The sequence below is a fragment of the Porites lutea genome, chromosome 4 (genome assembly GCF_958299795.1).
Source record: "Porites lutea chromosome 4, jaPorLute2.1, whole genome shotgun sequence".
In the NCBI taxonomy this organism is placed as follows: domain Eukaryota; kingdom Metazoa; phylum Cnidaria; class Anthozoa; order Scleractinia; family Poritidae; genus Porites; species Porites lutea.
Window position 1 is genome coordinate 26,337,690 of NC_133204.1, and position 15,074 is coordinate 26,352,763.

The following is a 15,074-nucleotide window of genomic DNA, read 5'->3' on the forward strand; positions in this document are numbered from 1 at the left end:
CCTTGCGATAACATGTGCTGATTGTTTGTTTTGCTTTACCAGGACTCGGCGCAAGATGTACTAGAAGATGACCTGAGATCTGTTTGTCAGTTGATTGCGTCAAAGAAGGCAGCGAAAAGGTGGTTTTGTTAGTGTATTTACTATACAGTTAATGCGTTAGCTTGTTGTTTGTGGGTAAAGTTGAAGATCATTAAAGACAGGCGCAAGGTATACCCAGAAAATGCTTCTTTAATATGATATTGAAATTTGTACAGATGGAGGAGGCGCTATCTACGGAGGCCTCCATGACGTGAATCGTGGATTATTTATCATCACTGACTGACGTCAGTGATAGTCAATCAAATTATGCTCTGAACATGTTCTTAGTTTATCTGTGAAAGGTTTGAACCCTACAGCACTCACTGGTTATGAAGAATTGTCTGGGGGATTAAAGCCAACCGAAACGGAGAAATAATTTGAATGTGTAATAATAACGTATATCTTGTTCCTTCAGAAATTCGTCACTGCTTTTAATGGTGAATAGAATTCTCGGCCCCAGTTCACCTCCTCAACGCGAAATGCCCAGTGGTGAAGATTTAGTCTCATCCCTGGAAAACTACACAATCGGCAGGGTAAGATGGTAATCTTTAAAGAGTTTGACGCTTGGCAAACCAAGTGGGAAAAGAAACTTGATCGGGGTCTTTGTTTTAAACCGTGTAGAGTGTTTTCACTCACGTGGCCAGCATCTATGCAAATTTATTGGAACAAAAGAAAGCGTTCGCAGAAGAGGACATAAGAAAAGAGTTCAACTCCCACAGTACTGGTTTGGGACGCCAACATGGCCGTCGTTTGACTTCATGTGAAAACTCTCTATAGATCGTTTTCACTCACGTGATCAGTAGCTAAGCAAATTTCTTGGAACAAAGGAAAGTTCTTAAATGAGAAAAGTGTTCAATCCCCACAGGAATTGTTTTGATACACCGATATGGCCGCCACGACGTCATGTGAAAACGATCTGTTGGCAATTTATAACCGCAAGCGGCTGGAATTCATAAAAATGTCGGCATTTTGCTCACCTGTTTTCCATCATGCCACTAAAAATGTTGCTTGATTAGAGGATGACAAAAATAAAGGTGAATTGCATTGCACCACTGAATTGTCACTTCTTGAAACGGTTTGAGCCTTGTCAATTCAAGTTTGACTTCCTTTGCCTTGTTTAGCCTTCTCGAGTATATTTAGGTCCCTTGAACCTTTGCTACTTTCTTTCTCTTCTCCTTTAATGCTTGTCCGTTTTAGAGAGTCAATATTTAATTTTACTGAGGGAGAAATGAGGGAGTAATACCTGTATCATGTCAAGTCTTCTTGTATCTTGTGTTTCCATAAGTTTGGCCACGAATTTTGACTGGAATTGAGTGACACTTTGGCAGTTTTCATCAGCCGGAAATGTTGTATTCCTCTTTGATTCGTGGTTGCTTAGCAGAGGATCTTTCTTCCTTTTATCTTAGGAATGGTTTCGTCGCCTCGCTGAGCAGTGTTGTTTTGCTGGACATCCGTTGAGCCAAAAAACAAGAGCTGTTATCCCACAAGAGGCCATTCAGATGTTGAGTGTTCTAAATGCTGAAGAAGTATCCGAAATTATCAATCACGAGGTTGGTTTTCTCACTGTGAAAGAGATCGTAATGTAATACGCAACAATTTTTTTTACAGCGAGAACCTACAAACTTTAGGTACCACTGATGAGTGCTTGCTATAAACAAGTACTCTCGAGTGTGAATGCCAAGTTTACTCAAAATCCTGAATGATTTTGCAGCTTGTAGTTAAGTGAGCCATTTGCATTGGGGGGTGCAAATACCCTAGTACAATGATCGGTCGATTAGGAGGGAATTATTCATTCTCTATCGTCAGTATCACATTCATCCTTTACAGATGCCACAATAGATGTATGGTATCACAACAGAGGATAATTTGTATTTCGATTATTGGATAAGAAAACTATCGAATGCTACTTGTAAGAGTAAGGACTTTTATTTCCCACTCTTTTTGATATTTTAGCAGTTTGACCTCTCTCTGCTTGAAGAATGTGTTCTACGCGGAATCGAAAGAACTCTTCAGTCGACTGCCCGAAGACAAAATGCAGAGGTACTATACGAGTTAAAACATTTTAAACTCATTCAAAAAATTTCTCCGTTTCTGATTGGCTTTAATCCCCAGTGAATTCTTCACAACCAGCTGGCGCTGGCCATATTTGGAAGGTGCGGGCAATATACAGTCGTTGACGTCAGTCACTCTGACGTCAGTGATTGTATGTTGTCAGTATGGAATCATTGACGTTACTTATGAGTGCAGAAGTGAAGGAAATGGTCAAAGAGTTCACGGCGATGCAAAAACGGAATAGAAATGGTGAAGAGCAGTTTTTGGATCGCTACGTAAATCGAATTGTCAATCTCAAGATCTTATTTCATATCGATGGAAAAAAAAGACTTAACACAAGAGTGTTTCAGTTTGAATGTACGTATTTATGTATGCAGGACTACACTTAAACTTCCGACAGCCATTTATTAAGGAGTATACGCCACTTCCACATTTCCTATAATGCACCTTATTTGTCCTCCCAAATTTTGCATAACCTTTGTTTTTCAAGAGAAATTGAAAACAATGCTTAAGCAAAATTTTGGGGGGCAAAGAAGGTGCATTATGGGAAACGGGAAAGTGGCCCATCGTGCCAAACGTAGTGAAAGGAAACCAGTGGCTTCTAGGTACTTAATGCGCACCTTTCTCATTTTTTCGACTTAGAGAACTGATGCACATGCACATAACACACGTAGTGTATTAGTGTGCTAATAGGGAGTTTAAGATATGGAGATTACGGACTACGAACTACGGCTGGACGAGTGTTGTCCTTCGTTTGTAGCACTGGGTTGAGTCGTGCAAATATAGAACGTTAAGATTGCACTACAGACAGTAGACTACGAGAGAAGAGGCGGAGTGGGAAACAACACGCAAAGATTTTCTTGTTTTCATCACAGTTCACAAAAATGCAAGTCACTTTTGCATGTGATCTTATCTTTAGAACAATGAACAACTTGTTCTGTACTTGAAGGAAGCAATTACACGTAATTACTTCGGGTGAAATTGGTGAACAAAGTTTGGTTACACAGGTTTAATTTTTTTCGCCCATGAATACTTATGTCAAATATTAAAGAAATAGACAGAAATAGTAATAGCTCATTTATTAGATTTAGAAGGTGGATTTCTCCGACTACTGATTTGATGTAGTTTGAAGTATTGAAATGCCGAGTTTCGATTGTCTAGAAGATGTTTACATCATTTTCATTCATCAAACGCGATACAAAAACTCGCATAAACAAAGGTTACACAAGTAGAAAGACACACTAATCAGTTCGAACAAACATTGAAACTTTTCAAGTGCGAAGAGAAAGTAAATTACCAGCATAATTTCTCTTCTCCTCGGCCGTCAATGTGAAGCTTATTTAAATAATTATGAGCTTAGCAAGATAAAAATGTAGTCACAACAGTGGATTAAAAGAGTAAATCTGAGCAGAAATTAGACACAACTTGCATATTTCGCTTCCCTCTCACTTAAAGCAGGTGAATTGAAAACTTTTTTACGAAAAGACGAGATTCTTGAATTACCGAGACGGCAAAATACGAGCAAAATGTTCTCCGTAGTCCCGACCACGCGAAACACCTCAACAACTCACCGTAGCCGCAGGGCTACGCGGGAAAAATGAACAGTCACGTGGTTTTGATCATGCGCAGTAGTATGTTTATCCGTAGCCGTAGTCCGTAGTCGCCGTATCTTAAACTCCCTAATAGGGCAATCCTATACAGCTGTGGCAAACGTACATTTAAAGGGGTCTATTATAAAATGTCTGTTGTAAGAGTCTTTTCTTTTGCTTTCGAATTAATTATGTTTTCAGGATGCGGCCAGCAATTTATATCACAACACAGACCAACTGGACAACAGCGATGTAGATCATCTTTTGCTGGTTTCCAAACTCAGTTTGTTCTCGCATGTCGAAAAAGTTGTCCAGGACGTCATTCGTACCCGAACGTTTAGAGGTAATATGATATGTGTTAACTTCATACACGAGCTGAGCCTCGGGAAGTCGCTTTTAAGAACAATAGAGATTTAATAGCCAAGGCCAAAAGCGAAGCTCTCTAGTGATCTCTCAAGGAATGGCTTTCTCAAGTAATTTCAACTTTTGCCGTAAGCAAACTAAATTGCACCTTAAAAAAATGGACTTGAGCCCGAGATCAATTGAAAACCAATAACTGGACAACGGATAATAGTCACCTAGCTCAATGAGTTGTATACCTGAGCCGATATATCTACGTGACACTGGTCAGCGGATACCCTTGTTTGACAGCTATTAATTGACCATGACGCAAGGCTTTAGCCAGAAGGGTGTCCAGCCGTCCTATGGACGCTCATTTTTGGAGGAAATACAGGGAAAATTCACTTAATCTCTTACAAGCCTTCTGGAAGACTTTCTACTGGACAGCCATGACGTCAATGTCCAATTCCAAGTTAAACACAGATAGTATATGCCCTAGACTCCTAGCGAGTAAATGTGACATTTTACATCCGCGAACATGAAAGGGTGGACGTACAAATGACTTTGTCAGAACCAAAATTTTTTAGATGCATAGATAACCAAATTTTCTTACCCATGGTGCTCCGCTGCTTTAAAGGCGTTCACAAGGCACCGGATGAATTTTCGACCGACTGAAAAATTTGAACGGACACTTAGTTCAATACTTTCACTCTGTTCACCAGGAACTTTGAACGGCTAGGCTTCCAAATTTTCGTACGGTCAAGGTGTTTCCGTATGAAGAGAAGGAAGCTCCTTGCCTAGTCCCTTTACGTCGTTTTACCAGTTCTCTCGGTCAATTCACTTCGGTGACATATCCGAGGCGAACGGTCGGACCACGTGACCCGAAATGCTTTGGCCGCGCGGAATAATGGGCGAAGTGTCCCTACTCAGTTTGTTGCTGATTGTAGTTACGCACCATTGATAAAAAGAGCCATTTCAATGCTGACCGGTACTGGCAAAAATTTGTGCCGACCTGTGGAAATAGTACTGTAACAGAATTTGCACGGTCAGTCCATGTAAACGGGTTGCACTGGTAAAAAATTCGAGCGTTCAGAAAATGGTCCCCTTCCCGTGTAAAAGGGGTATAAATCTCTTTAGCGTTACCTAAGTATTTTGATGGTGCCTTAAGTGTTTTGCTGTTATGGCGACGTTTCATGGTAAACAAAGTGAAGTGTTTGTGAAAATCTTTTCTCTGAAGATAGCATGTAATGATCTATACCTTGTGTTAATGGTTTTGTTCTAATTTCAGACAGCGAAAATTCCTCTAAAATCCAATGTGTTTGTCTGGCCTCTGATCGATTGTCAGCACTGTGCAACGATGCTGTATGGTGTAAGAAAGTCACGTGTATTTCCCGTGCTCTTGTGGCGTTGGCTAGTGGCATTCTCATTCTTCCTGAACATTGTGCAATCCCTGAATCTGGAAAAGAAGTTCTTTTTCAGTTTATCTTCATCCCGCTGGCGGTACGAAAAACAGACGTTTTTATCAAAGTCATGATTGTCAAACTTGTTTTCAAATGATATATTTTGTGATGCAAGATATCCGTCTTAGCTGTAGCAGTAACATATTTTGTTTGATTTGACGTATATTTTCCCTTTTGCAAACGATTGGGTTTCTATATATGTCACCCATTTAGAGCCATGTAATGCAAGTTGCTTTTTCTGTACACTGTTCGTGTGTTTACGTCAGCACTGTTTGCATTGTTTCCAAGCGTTAAATCACTTGTATTTCTAGCGCTTGGTTGAATAGTCGAAAAGTTGGTTGTATTTTCTACGCGTTTTTACTCCCTTCATTCATACTTGTTCCACGTAGTATCCACTTACTCTTCTGCTTTACTGCTGTTAGAGCCGTTGTACAGCTTTGAAAACGAGCCTGGCTTTTACAAGAGCAACGACAACCATTTATTAATACAGGTTACTTACAACTGTCAGTGGATACAAAGTCCTTTACTTCTCTTGTCTGCAGATGGTCCACTGTAACTTCGTGAAGGGAAACCATCCTCATTCCGCTGAGCTGACGTCTCAGCTCGAATGCCTCGCCAAGGTAATGCACTATAGTATCTGTTTTAAAGTCTTAAAATGCCAACACCTTATGACGACTTCTTTGACAGCAAGGATGGGGGGGGGGGGGGGGAAGTTTCGCAATGGTGACAGCACTGGCCTCCCACCAATGTAGCCTAGGTTCACATCCCGGCGTTGACACCATTTGTGGGTTGAGTTTGTTGTTGTTTCGCTCCCTTGCTTTTAGAGGTTTTTTTTCATCCGAGTACTTTGGTTTTCCCCTCTCCCCAAAAACCACACTTTGAAATTCCAATCGATCTGGAACGCACAGACACAAACGAGGTCTTAAGAACTCCTCAGTGTTTCGGGGGTGAAAAAAAATTACGTTTTAAGGGCTCTTGTGCCCTCATTGTTTAAGATGTTTGATTTCTCTTCCATTTTTAGTTTCTCAGTTTAGATTGTTGTAAAAGTGTTGGGGAGTTTCAGTTCTTTCCTTTGGTTTGTTCTGCCATCAGTCACGTTCATTTGCTGTTAAACGCAGGTGAGTAAGATAATTAAGTTCCCTTGTGTTGAAGTTTTCTTTAGGGAACGGTTGCATCCTTAGAGAGTTTTAGAATCACGTCTACGGCAAACGGCAGATTTAAGTTGAGAATTTCTTGAAATAGCAAAATGAGCACATAAAAACAGTCCAAAATGTCAGCCCCAACCTGTGAAGGACGCTGGGGAGGTACACCCTCCTCTCTCTCTCTTTTACCAGCACCCCACCCCAGGTCAGGGGTTGGAGACGGCTGACATTCAGACTGCCTTTGGATTTTTCAAACAAACACACCCTTACTGTACTTGTATTTGCCTTCCCTGAATAGTAATGTTTAGAGGTGAACACTCTATAGTTTATCAGCTTTGTGTGTGTTCCTTATTTACAGTGTGCGGGAGTTCAGACGATAAGGGAGTGCACTATTTTACTGACGAAACAGAAGTTGATATCACCGATGAAGGTAAATAACATCAGTTAATTTCACGGGAAAGGATCTAGTTGCCATTACGCACACACATTTGTACCTCCTCAATCACTCGTGTCAGACTTAAAATTTACACAAAGCACAACGCTGTTGTAGCAAGAGCGTTTTGTCCCCCGATAGACCACCCGTCACTCCCTACACTTTAGTTAGTACTAGTTGTGTGAGAACAAAACGTTAAATGACCTGTACAACAGAGAGCTCCAGGTTCACCTCTCGTGCTTTTCCCCAACTATTCCTCCTGCTTCGCGCGTGTCTTAATGACCTCGTTATGGAGGCTTAAGTTAAAATAAACTCAGTTGTACGATAGTAACGCAGAAAATGATGCTGGAAAACTGGAGTTGTTACTTCATTTGGGTCCACGCTCGTTGTTTCCTACAATTTTCTTTTACATTGTCGATGTATTTTATTTGTATTTCATTTGGTTTACTCTTAAAACCTTTCCTTTTGAACAAGTAGTATCATTATAAGGAGAAATTTGGTACTAATCACCATAAGAGCTAAACGGGTTTAGGGAATTGGCTACCTAAACCTTGTAGCCTTTTTTTTCTTTCACTTTTAATTTCTTTCTTTTTAACCATTTTCTTTTTTTAGGAATTCAAATCGCTAGGAAAGCTTGCAGCGAGATCTCCATGTTAGTCCATCGCCTCCTCGCACTGATGAAGTTATCCACTGGTGGAGGGACCTCTTTCCCTCAATTCCTTATTGGTCCTTTTCATGACGTAATAGTTGGCTTGGCGAGGCAGCCGCTGGTCAATAGCTACGCACGGACTCCACCCCTGGTTTGGAAGATGGGATGGGCCCCAATCCCTGAAGGACCGTTAAAAACCGAGCTTCCGCCACTGCCAATAGAGATACTGAAAGAGAAAGATGTGCTGGATGAGTTTGTGAAAAGGGTTAATTTAATTGGTAAGCAATTGTTCAAAAGAAAAACAAACAACTTCAGTTATACTAAGAGTGAAGACTACATAATAAGAGCCTGATTTATTTAAAAAGTTTCGATTTTCGACGATTATCATCGGTTTTAGCTTACTTAAATTTTTAATTTTTGATTTGGAAGTTTGACGAAAGAGTCGGTCTGAATTGTACTGCATGTACAATGTTTGTTTTGTGGATCCTGCTTTGTGAAGTGATAAATGATGAACGAAAATCCACTTCTATACTTTTAATCCTGGGTCAATTTAATAAAACTTTTACAAGTGTAATTTACAAGTGTAGCTATTGTTTTGAGACTCTTAAACAATGACTACACTTGTAAATTACAAGTGTAAATTTTTTTATTAAATTGACCCCTGGCTTAATCTCCACAGTTCCCTCCTTCTCCTTCTCGTTCTCCTCCTCCTCCGTTACATTTTGGCGGGAACATATTTCCATTTAGGCCATGTTCACGCTATACCGGACAGCTTTTACGCCGGCACGAAAACCATACTGGATAGGGCTTCCCTTCACACATAAGAACAGTCTCTGTAACGGAAACTGCGCTGCGCCTTTCTCGAAAGTGGTGCATCAAATATGGGATAGGTTTTGTGTCGCACTTTGATAAAGTGTGAACCGCTATGCGCACCGTAGTAGATGTGAATAAGTAAAGCGAGGACTGGAATCCATTGAGACGGAAGTAAATATTCGGAAGTGAGGACTGGGATTTAGTTCCCCAAACCCTCTCGGCAAACGGCTCCGGTACGATGTTCGATGTGTGTGAACGACTTGTTCCAGTTCTTTGCCGTTACTGTTTATGCTGTACCTGATTGCTTTTCGTGTCGGCACGGAAAGCTGTCCTATCCAGTATTATGTCAACATATCCTTATTGTCCGTTCCATGCTATGTTTAGGCTGGACATCAAGACAGCAGTTTGAGGAAACTTGGGCTGCTCTGCTCGGCGTTATTAGCTCTCCTCCGTTACCTGATACAGTGTCTACAGAGGTTTGTAACAAAATCGTTCTCCTTGTTAAACCCTTATCAAGCCTATCTCATCGTTGTCGATAAACAACGCCCAAAGGCTCGGATACTTAACATTTACATGGGAAAACCGGAAATTGTGGTTAGTAGATCAATGGTTCACGCCATTCTGTTTTGAAGCTTCAGAAAACGTGGGCTTTGATTTGAGGCTATGCAGTTATTCCACTCTTTTTAGTCTGTTTAGCTGATTTGGATATACTTTGGAGGGGTTGTTCTCCCACCATGTCAAATTTTACAGTTTTATGTTTGTGCACAAGATTTCCACCCGGGTGGTTTGTGTAAATGGGAAGCACCCTAGGAGCCCTTGTTTATCCACTTCGGTGTGAAAGGGACAGTACATAAGGCATTGTGGATAGATGATAGGAGAACACTGAAAACAAAAAAAGGAAAACATAAAACATCAACAACAACAACCAAAATTAGCTCAGAGTCGGTACTTTCAGTTTTAGCAGCCATTCTTAAGTCTATAGTTCTGATAAAGATTCTCATCAAGTTGCTTCAACTATGGTCACATTGTTTTACAAACTGAGAAACCCGTATTTGACATTGTATTGGATCCCATTATTTTTTTCTCTTTTGAGATAATACGAGTAGACAATCAAAATTCTTTAGCATCCCCTTTCTTTCTCTCTTGTAGGAAGACATGGAGTCAACGCATTCTTGTTGTCTGGCAGTCCGCTGTATATCTGCACTGCTGCTTCAGACAACCTTGTACCCAGTTCCAGGGAACCCAACCATCAGTGCCTATCTTCACAGACCAAGACACAAGGACCTGCCGTTCCTTGGCAGCAGGTGTGGTCTAAATTTCAATATTATGTAAGGCGATTCAGACATTTTACTTCTCATGACCAAAGCCACAAAGATAACTCTAAAGGAAACGCTTTCATACAGCACAGTACTCTGTAGTGTATCTGTTATGAAGAGACATCTTCACTTGATGCGCAGAAAGTTGTTCCCTGTGACATAGAAGGCCACTGCCCTTAAGTGATTGTTTCGATTGCATATGAAACGTTGAAACCTCCCTTCATCTCTCTCTCCTAGGGCAGGCAAGAAACTTACGTTTGTTAGAGGAATTGTGGAAGAAGAGTTTGTTGCTATGTGCTGTACAGGGTAATGTTATTTAATCTCAAACCACTCATTGTTATTTGGCGGTTTTTAATTTCGTGTCAACAAAACAAAGCCAAAGTAATTTTGGTTTGTTTAATGACAAAAGGACACGGAAATATACTAATCGGGGCTCCACAAAAACTCGCGTGAAAAAGTCACACCCTGACTTTAGTTTTATTCTTGAATGATCATCCGTTAAACGTGCGCGAAATTTGTAACAGCAATCACCGTGATGAAAAACATTGTTCTTGGCGAATAACTAAAATGCAAAGAACATCATCGTAGCTGAAAGTTTGTCATAGCGGGTTTTGTTATAATAGGCGCGTTTATTACTTGTCTGATCGTAGTCACTTTGTAATTGATTGTGGTCAACAACAAAGCGACTGTCGTCAGACAAACGACCTGTTACGGTTTTCACGTTACTGGTACACCCAGCTTTATGTTTGTTATTTCTTACTGTATGACAAATCTAATTTTCATGGGTCCCTGCTATATAAGTTTATCCTGTACCTGCTTTCAGTATCCCATCTTGGATTTTTTTTTCGAAATTCTCAGGGGTGAAATTAGGTTTCCAAATGTTATGTGTTTGTGTTAGTACTGGCAGGTCGTTCACGTCCGACGAGGAACTGAGACCAGAGCGCTGTGCCAGCATTCATCGATCCAACGGCTTCATGTGTTTAAACAGCTCAAGTTCTATGTGGATCACCAACAGGATGTTGTTTGATCATCCGCTCTATGGACTTAACATAGATCGCGTGCTAGGTTTCCACGACTACACTCTAGGACAGGTAATAAGGCTATAAGCAACTGACGCTTAGTCAGCTTTTGTTCAATAGCTGCAATCCTGGACAAAATTCCTTGGGATAGTAATACAGTACTCGTGATTTTCTGTAATTTCCGGCTGCCCTTATAAAACGTTGCAACCTTTTAAAAAATATCTTGCAGTTCTCCCTCGCCACACCCTATACAAAGTTGAAACTGAAAAAAATTCTGGATACACACGTCCAACCTTGTTTGTGGGGTGGGGGAGAGGTTGGGCATGTGTGATTTAAAGGGAGCCCCTCATATGCCGATGGAGTGTCCAAGACGTTTGTCCATGATTGAAAGTGCGAACGCTACAATTTGAAAATAGCTTGCTTGATTGAGATCCTGCGGTATCTCAAGATGTGAAAGTGAATGATTGAATAAATGGAACTTTATTTAATCTCGGGATTGATGAGGTTGGTTAGACCTCTAGCAATGATAAAATATGCTTATAAGCCGAGAGAAAACAAATTAATACAGTTATTGATTAGTAAAAGAGAAAGAAACACTTATTTACAATATACAGACAAGATTATACAGTAAAACTATTTACAATAAAATGTCTAATTTTTGTTTTACAATCTCTGTCTTTTTTTGTGTGTGTTTTCTTGGATACGACTAGTAAAAGTATCCTTACTCTTTGCTAAGCACAGTTTGTTTTTTACTATTTTCCAGATCTCAGTTGGCGCTCTGTTCAATCAAGCACAAAACGAACTTCAAGAACGATATGACAGTGAAGATGACAGTGCTATTGTAGTGACGCTACCGCGCATGCCTCAACCCGAAAAACTTGACATCAAATCTTGCGAACAGTTCCTTCTCGAACTTTTTGAACAATGGATGTCACCGTATATTCAACCCAAGACTCCTCTGGCGCTTTTGTCTGAGGCAACGAAAGCGGTGAGTTGGAGAGTGGTAACTAGTATGCATGTTGACTCAATCAACAGTCAGGGCTTGAAAAAAAGTTGAATTCCAGCTTGCCCTTCGGACAAGCCCTTCTCACATGTTGCTTATCCGGAGTCATTGACCGCGCTCCTTAGTTTATGATTTAGTTAGAAGATGACTTGCTCTGTGAGTTGCAATTCATCTAAAACGGAGCCTTTGTTGTTCGTGGAAGCAAACATCAAGCGCTGAAATGCTGTCAAATCGGTTACACCTTTGGTGGTTTTGTACGCGGCGGCACGCAGTTATAAATAAAACCAGCTAGAATAGATCTTTTTAGTGACTTTTGCGAAATTTGAATTCGACAATTGCTCAGTTGTTAAAGTCGTTTTACTACATCCGTCAGAATCCTTGAGTTTGTTGCTTCTTGTGACAATAAGGGTTACTGTTTTTCAAGCTTCAGCGCGGTCGGCAAATTTTTAATAAGAAAGCAAAAACGAAATGAATTCTTGTAGTAGTAGTCAAATGTCGTCATCTTGAAATATTTGTCATATTAAACAAAGCGGAAGAGGAAATTTTACACCAGTTCTTGAAAGTTACCCCTTGTTTGACATTTTACAAAGTCTCGTTAGCTTACGTGCTTCCTGAAAGAGGAAAGCGGAAATTCAGAGCTGAATTGATAAGTTACAGATGTTTGAACGTACAACGTTATGGAGTATACTTAAAATCACACAAACGTCGGTAAACGTTTCAGTTTCGAATTTCAGTACTCCTTCTTAAGCAAGTTGATATGTAAGCATACGAAACTTTCGTGGTTACCAAAAAGGAGCTGCTCTTTCAAGTGCTGTTATAAATTATCCGCGGTGTTTGATATTACGTTTTATTTGTTTCATTGTAAAATCTCTACCGTATACTGGCACCTGCGACGTTTGAAACGAGGAATATACAAGTTATCTTTCCTTACGGTGTAAACGAGTCAACAAAGTGCTACAATACTTGTCACAAATCGTTGAAACAGAAACCGTTTCTCTTGCATTTTCTCGAAAATTTCTTACATTCACTCTTCACACCTTTGTTCTCACTCAAATGTGCCCCTCTCTTTCTCTAATGTTGAGCCACGCGTATTTTAAAGCACTGAGACGACTGTAATACCCAAATCAACATTGGGGAAGGGAAGACGCCCACAAGTGTTTCAAGTTTTTTGTCGAGTATTGTAGGCTGGTTGACACGAGCCTAGCACTTAGGACGAATTTTCGACGGGATGAAAGATTTTGGTCGGACACTTCATTTACACGGGACCGTTCAATAGTTTCTCTTTGTTCACACGGAACTTTGAACGGCCAGGGGTCTAAATTATCGTACGGGGTGATTCTGTGTGAACAGAACACCTACGCGAGTGTTCAATCGGTCAAAAACACGTCCAGTGTCGTGTGAACGTTGTTCAATTCATTTTTCGTTATTATTTTTTGTTATTTTTGCGGTAGCTGCTGGTGTTGTCTGACCTGTTTGTGGACGGCACGCACTTTGAGTGGGTACTGGATACTCTGTTAGAGTTACATCACAACCACGCTTCTGAAGACGACTTGCTGATTCAGTATTTGCTGCCGACACTATGCAAAGCTCTTACTTTTCTTAAGACGGTAAGCTATAAAGACATCTTGGTTTCGTCGCTACGTTTTTACGTGTCTAGCATTGCTCGAGGATACTACAGTCTTGGGCGGAATTGTTAAGAAAAATGGACGTTGCCATTTCTAGTTTCAAAATTTTGCTTATTTCTTTTAAAGCTATTCACCGTATGGCACCTGATTATAACGATATGCTTCAACATGGCATTTAAAATTTGAAAGAGAGCTCAAGGCTGGATATTTTACTGGGTAGATTGTGCTAGAGCTTCGGGGCCGCATAACAGAAGGCTCTACCACCAAGTGTTGGGAGTATCTTGCCGCTTGGAACCACAAGCATTATAGGTCATTTCCGGGTTCCCCCAGGCCTCTGTATCAAAACGAGGTTAAGTGCTCAGCATTTGATGTGGAAATGATTTTTCATTCTCATGCAAATGAGACTCATTTTCACGAGAAAGGTTGTGCACTTGGCCTCATTTTGAAACTGAGGACTTTTGGAACTCGGAAATGGCCTATTTTTTCGCTGGATCTGAGGGAATATCTTGTTAATTTTCTCTTGCTGATCAATTTGTAGATTAAAACAAGCTTTTAATCTGTAGTAGAGTATTTATTTCGTTTATTTTCGTTTATTATTATTATTTTAATCTTTTAACTGCTTGTAAATTTTTATTCATTTTTAGTCCTTTAAACTTACTGCAAAGCGCAGTAGAATGGTAGCAAGGGTATTTATGTCGTTGATTTTATTATTATTATTTTTTATCTCTTTATCTGCTTGTAAATTTTATTGATTTTTAGTCTTTGTAAAGCGCATGTGATCATACTTAATGGATAATTGCGCTATATAAGTTTTAATTAATTGTTATTGTAATTCTAAAGCTCTTTAACACTGGAAGTAACAAATACTTCCCTCTCCCCCCTCACACCTCACAATGTCGAAGTGCGACTGGATCATTTTTGCCGGCCCGACATTGATTAGGGTGGGGTGGGTGGGATGGAGGAAGGGGTCATTGTGGTAGCTAATCCGCAGGATGGGGGTCTTGTTGGTAAGAAAATGTTCAATTCATAACATATCTCTCTTTGTCCAAGATTAAGGGTATTTGCTAGTAGACAGAACATTTAATTTATAGTCTCGTTAGTAACAGCAATATTTTGCACATTTTAATGACAACTAAACTTTGTTTTCAGGAAGGTCCCACCGCTGATAGAGTCTGTAAGATTTTAGAATCCTCACTGAGGAGCCCACATGTGCCTCTTCAGGTAAAATAAATTAGTGTCATTTTGAGTCTTCAGTGAAAAAAAGACTGTTCCTTTCGTCACTCAATCTTACGTTACTGTGAAGTCGTCAATAGTGAACTTACGCAACAGGACAGGAGAGGAAAGAAGTAGGCAAACTTTGTGTGACAAGCGTGACAATAATTATTTATGAAAAAATGTTTCTGCCGAACTTCACCTTCCTTATAAACAGAACTTTTTGTAAAAGACCGCAAAACATTAATGGTAAGTGAAAATCACGACAAAACACCTAAGTAATAGACAGCCCTGTCACCTTTGTCACACACAACCGCTTTGCCGTCAGCTGTACCGTCCTTTAC

The 15,074-nt window shown here is 40.2% G+C and overlaps 1 protein-coding gene across 1 annotated transcript in view; it reads left to right on the forward strand.

Annotated features, from left to right (window-relative positions):
* LOC140933115 (huntingtin-like) overlaps nt 1-15,074 on the forward strand; it is a 60,386-nt gene that overhangs the window by 37,873 nt on the left and 7,439 nt on the right. The window contains exons 41-57 of the mRNA XM_073382632.1: nt 43-119; nt 494-611; nt 1,485-1,628; nt 2,032-2,118; nt 3,921-4,062; nt 5,347-5,558; nt 6,061-6,138; nt 6,540-6,636; nt 7,019-7,090; nt 7,706-8,020; nt 8,940-9,031; nt 9,705-9,859; nt 10,109-10,177; nt 10,770-10,962; nt 11,654-11,878; nt 13,345-13,500; nt 14,668-14,739. Coding sequence (XP_073238733.1) covers nt 43-119; nt 494-611; nt 1,485-1,628; nt 2,032-2,118; nt 3,921-4,062; nt 5,347-5,558; nt 6,061-6,138; nt 6,540-6,636; nt 7,019-7,090; nt 7,706-8,020; nt 8,940-9,031; nt 9,705-9,859; nt 10,109-10,177; nt 10,770-10,962; nt 11,654-11,878; nt 13,345-13,500; nt 14,668-14,739 — 2,304 coding nt within the window. The remainder of the gene's footprint in view (nt 1-42; nt 120-493; nt 612-1,484; nt 1,629-2,031; nt 2,119-3,920; nt 4,063-5,346; nt 5,559-6,060; nt 6,139-6,539; nt 6,637-7,018; nt 7,091-7,705; nt 8,021-8,939; nt 9,032-9,704; nt 9,860-10,108; nt 10,178-10,769; nt 10,963-11,653; nt 11,879-13,344; nt 13,501-14,667; nt 14,740-15,074) is intronic.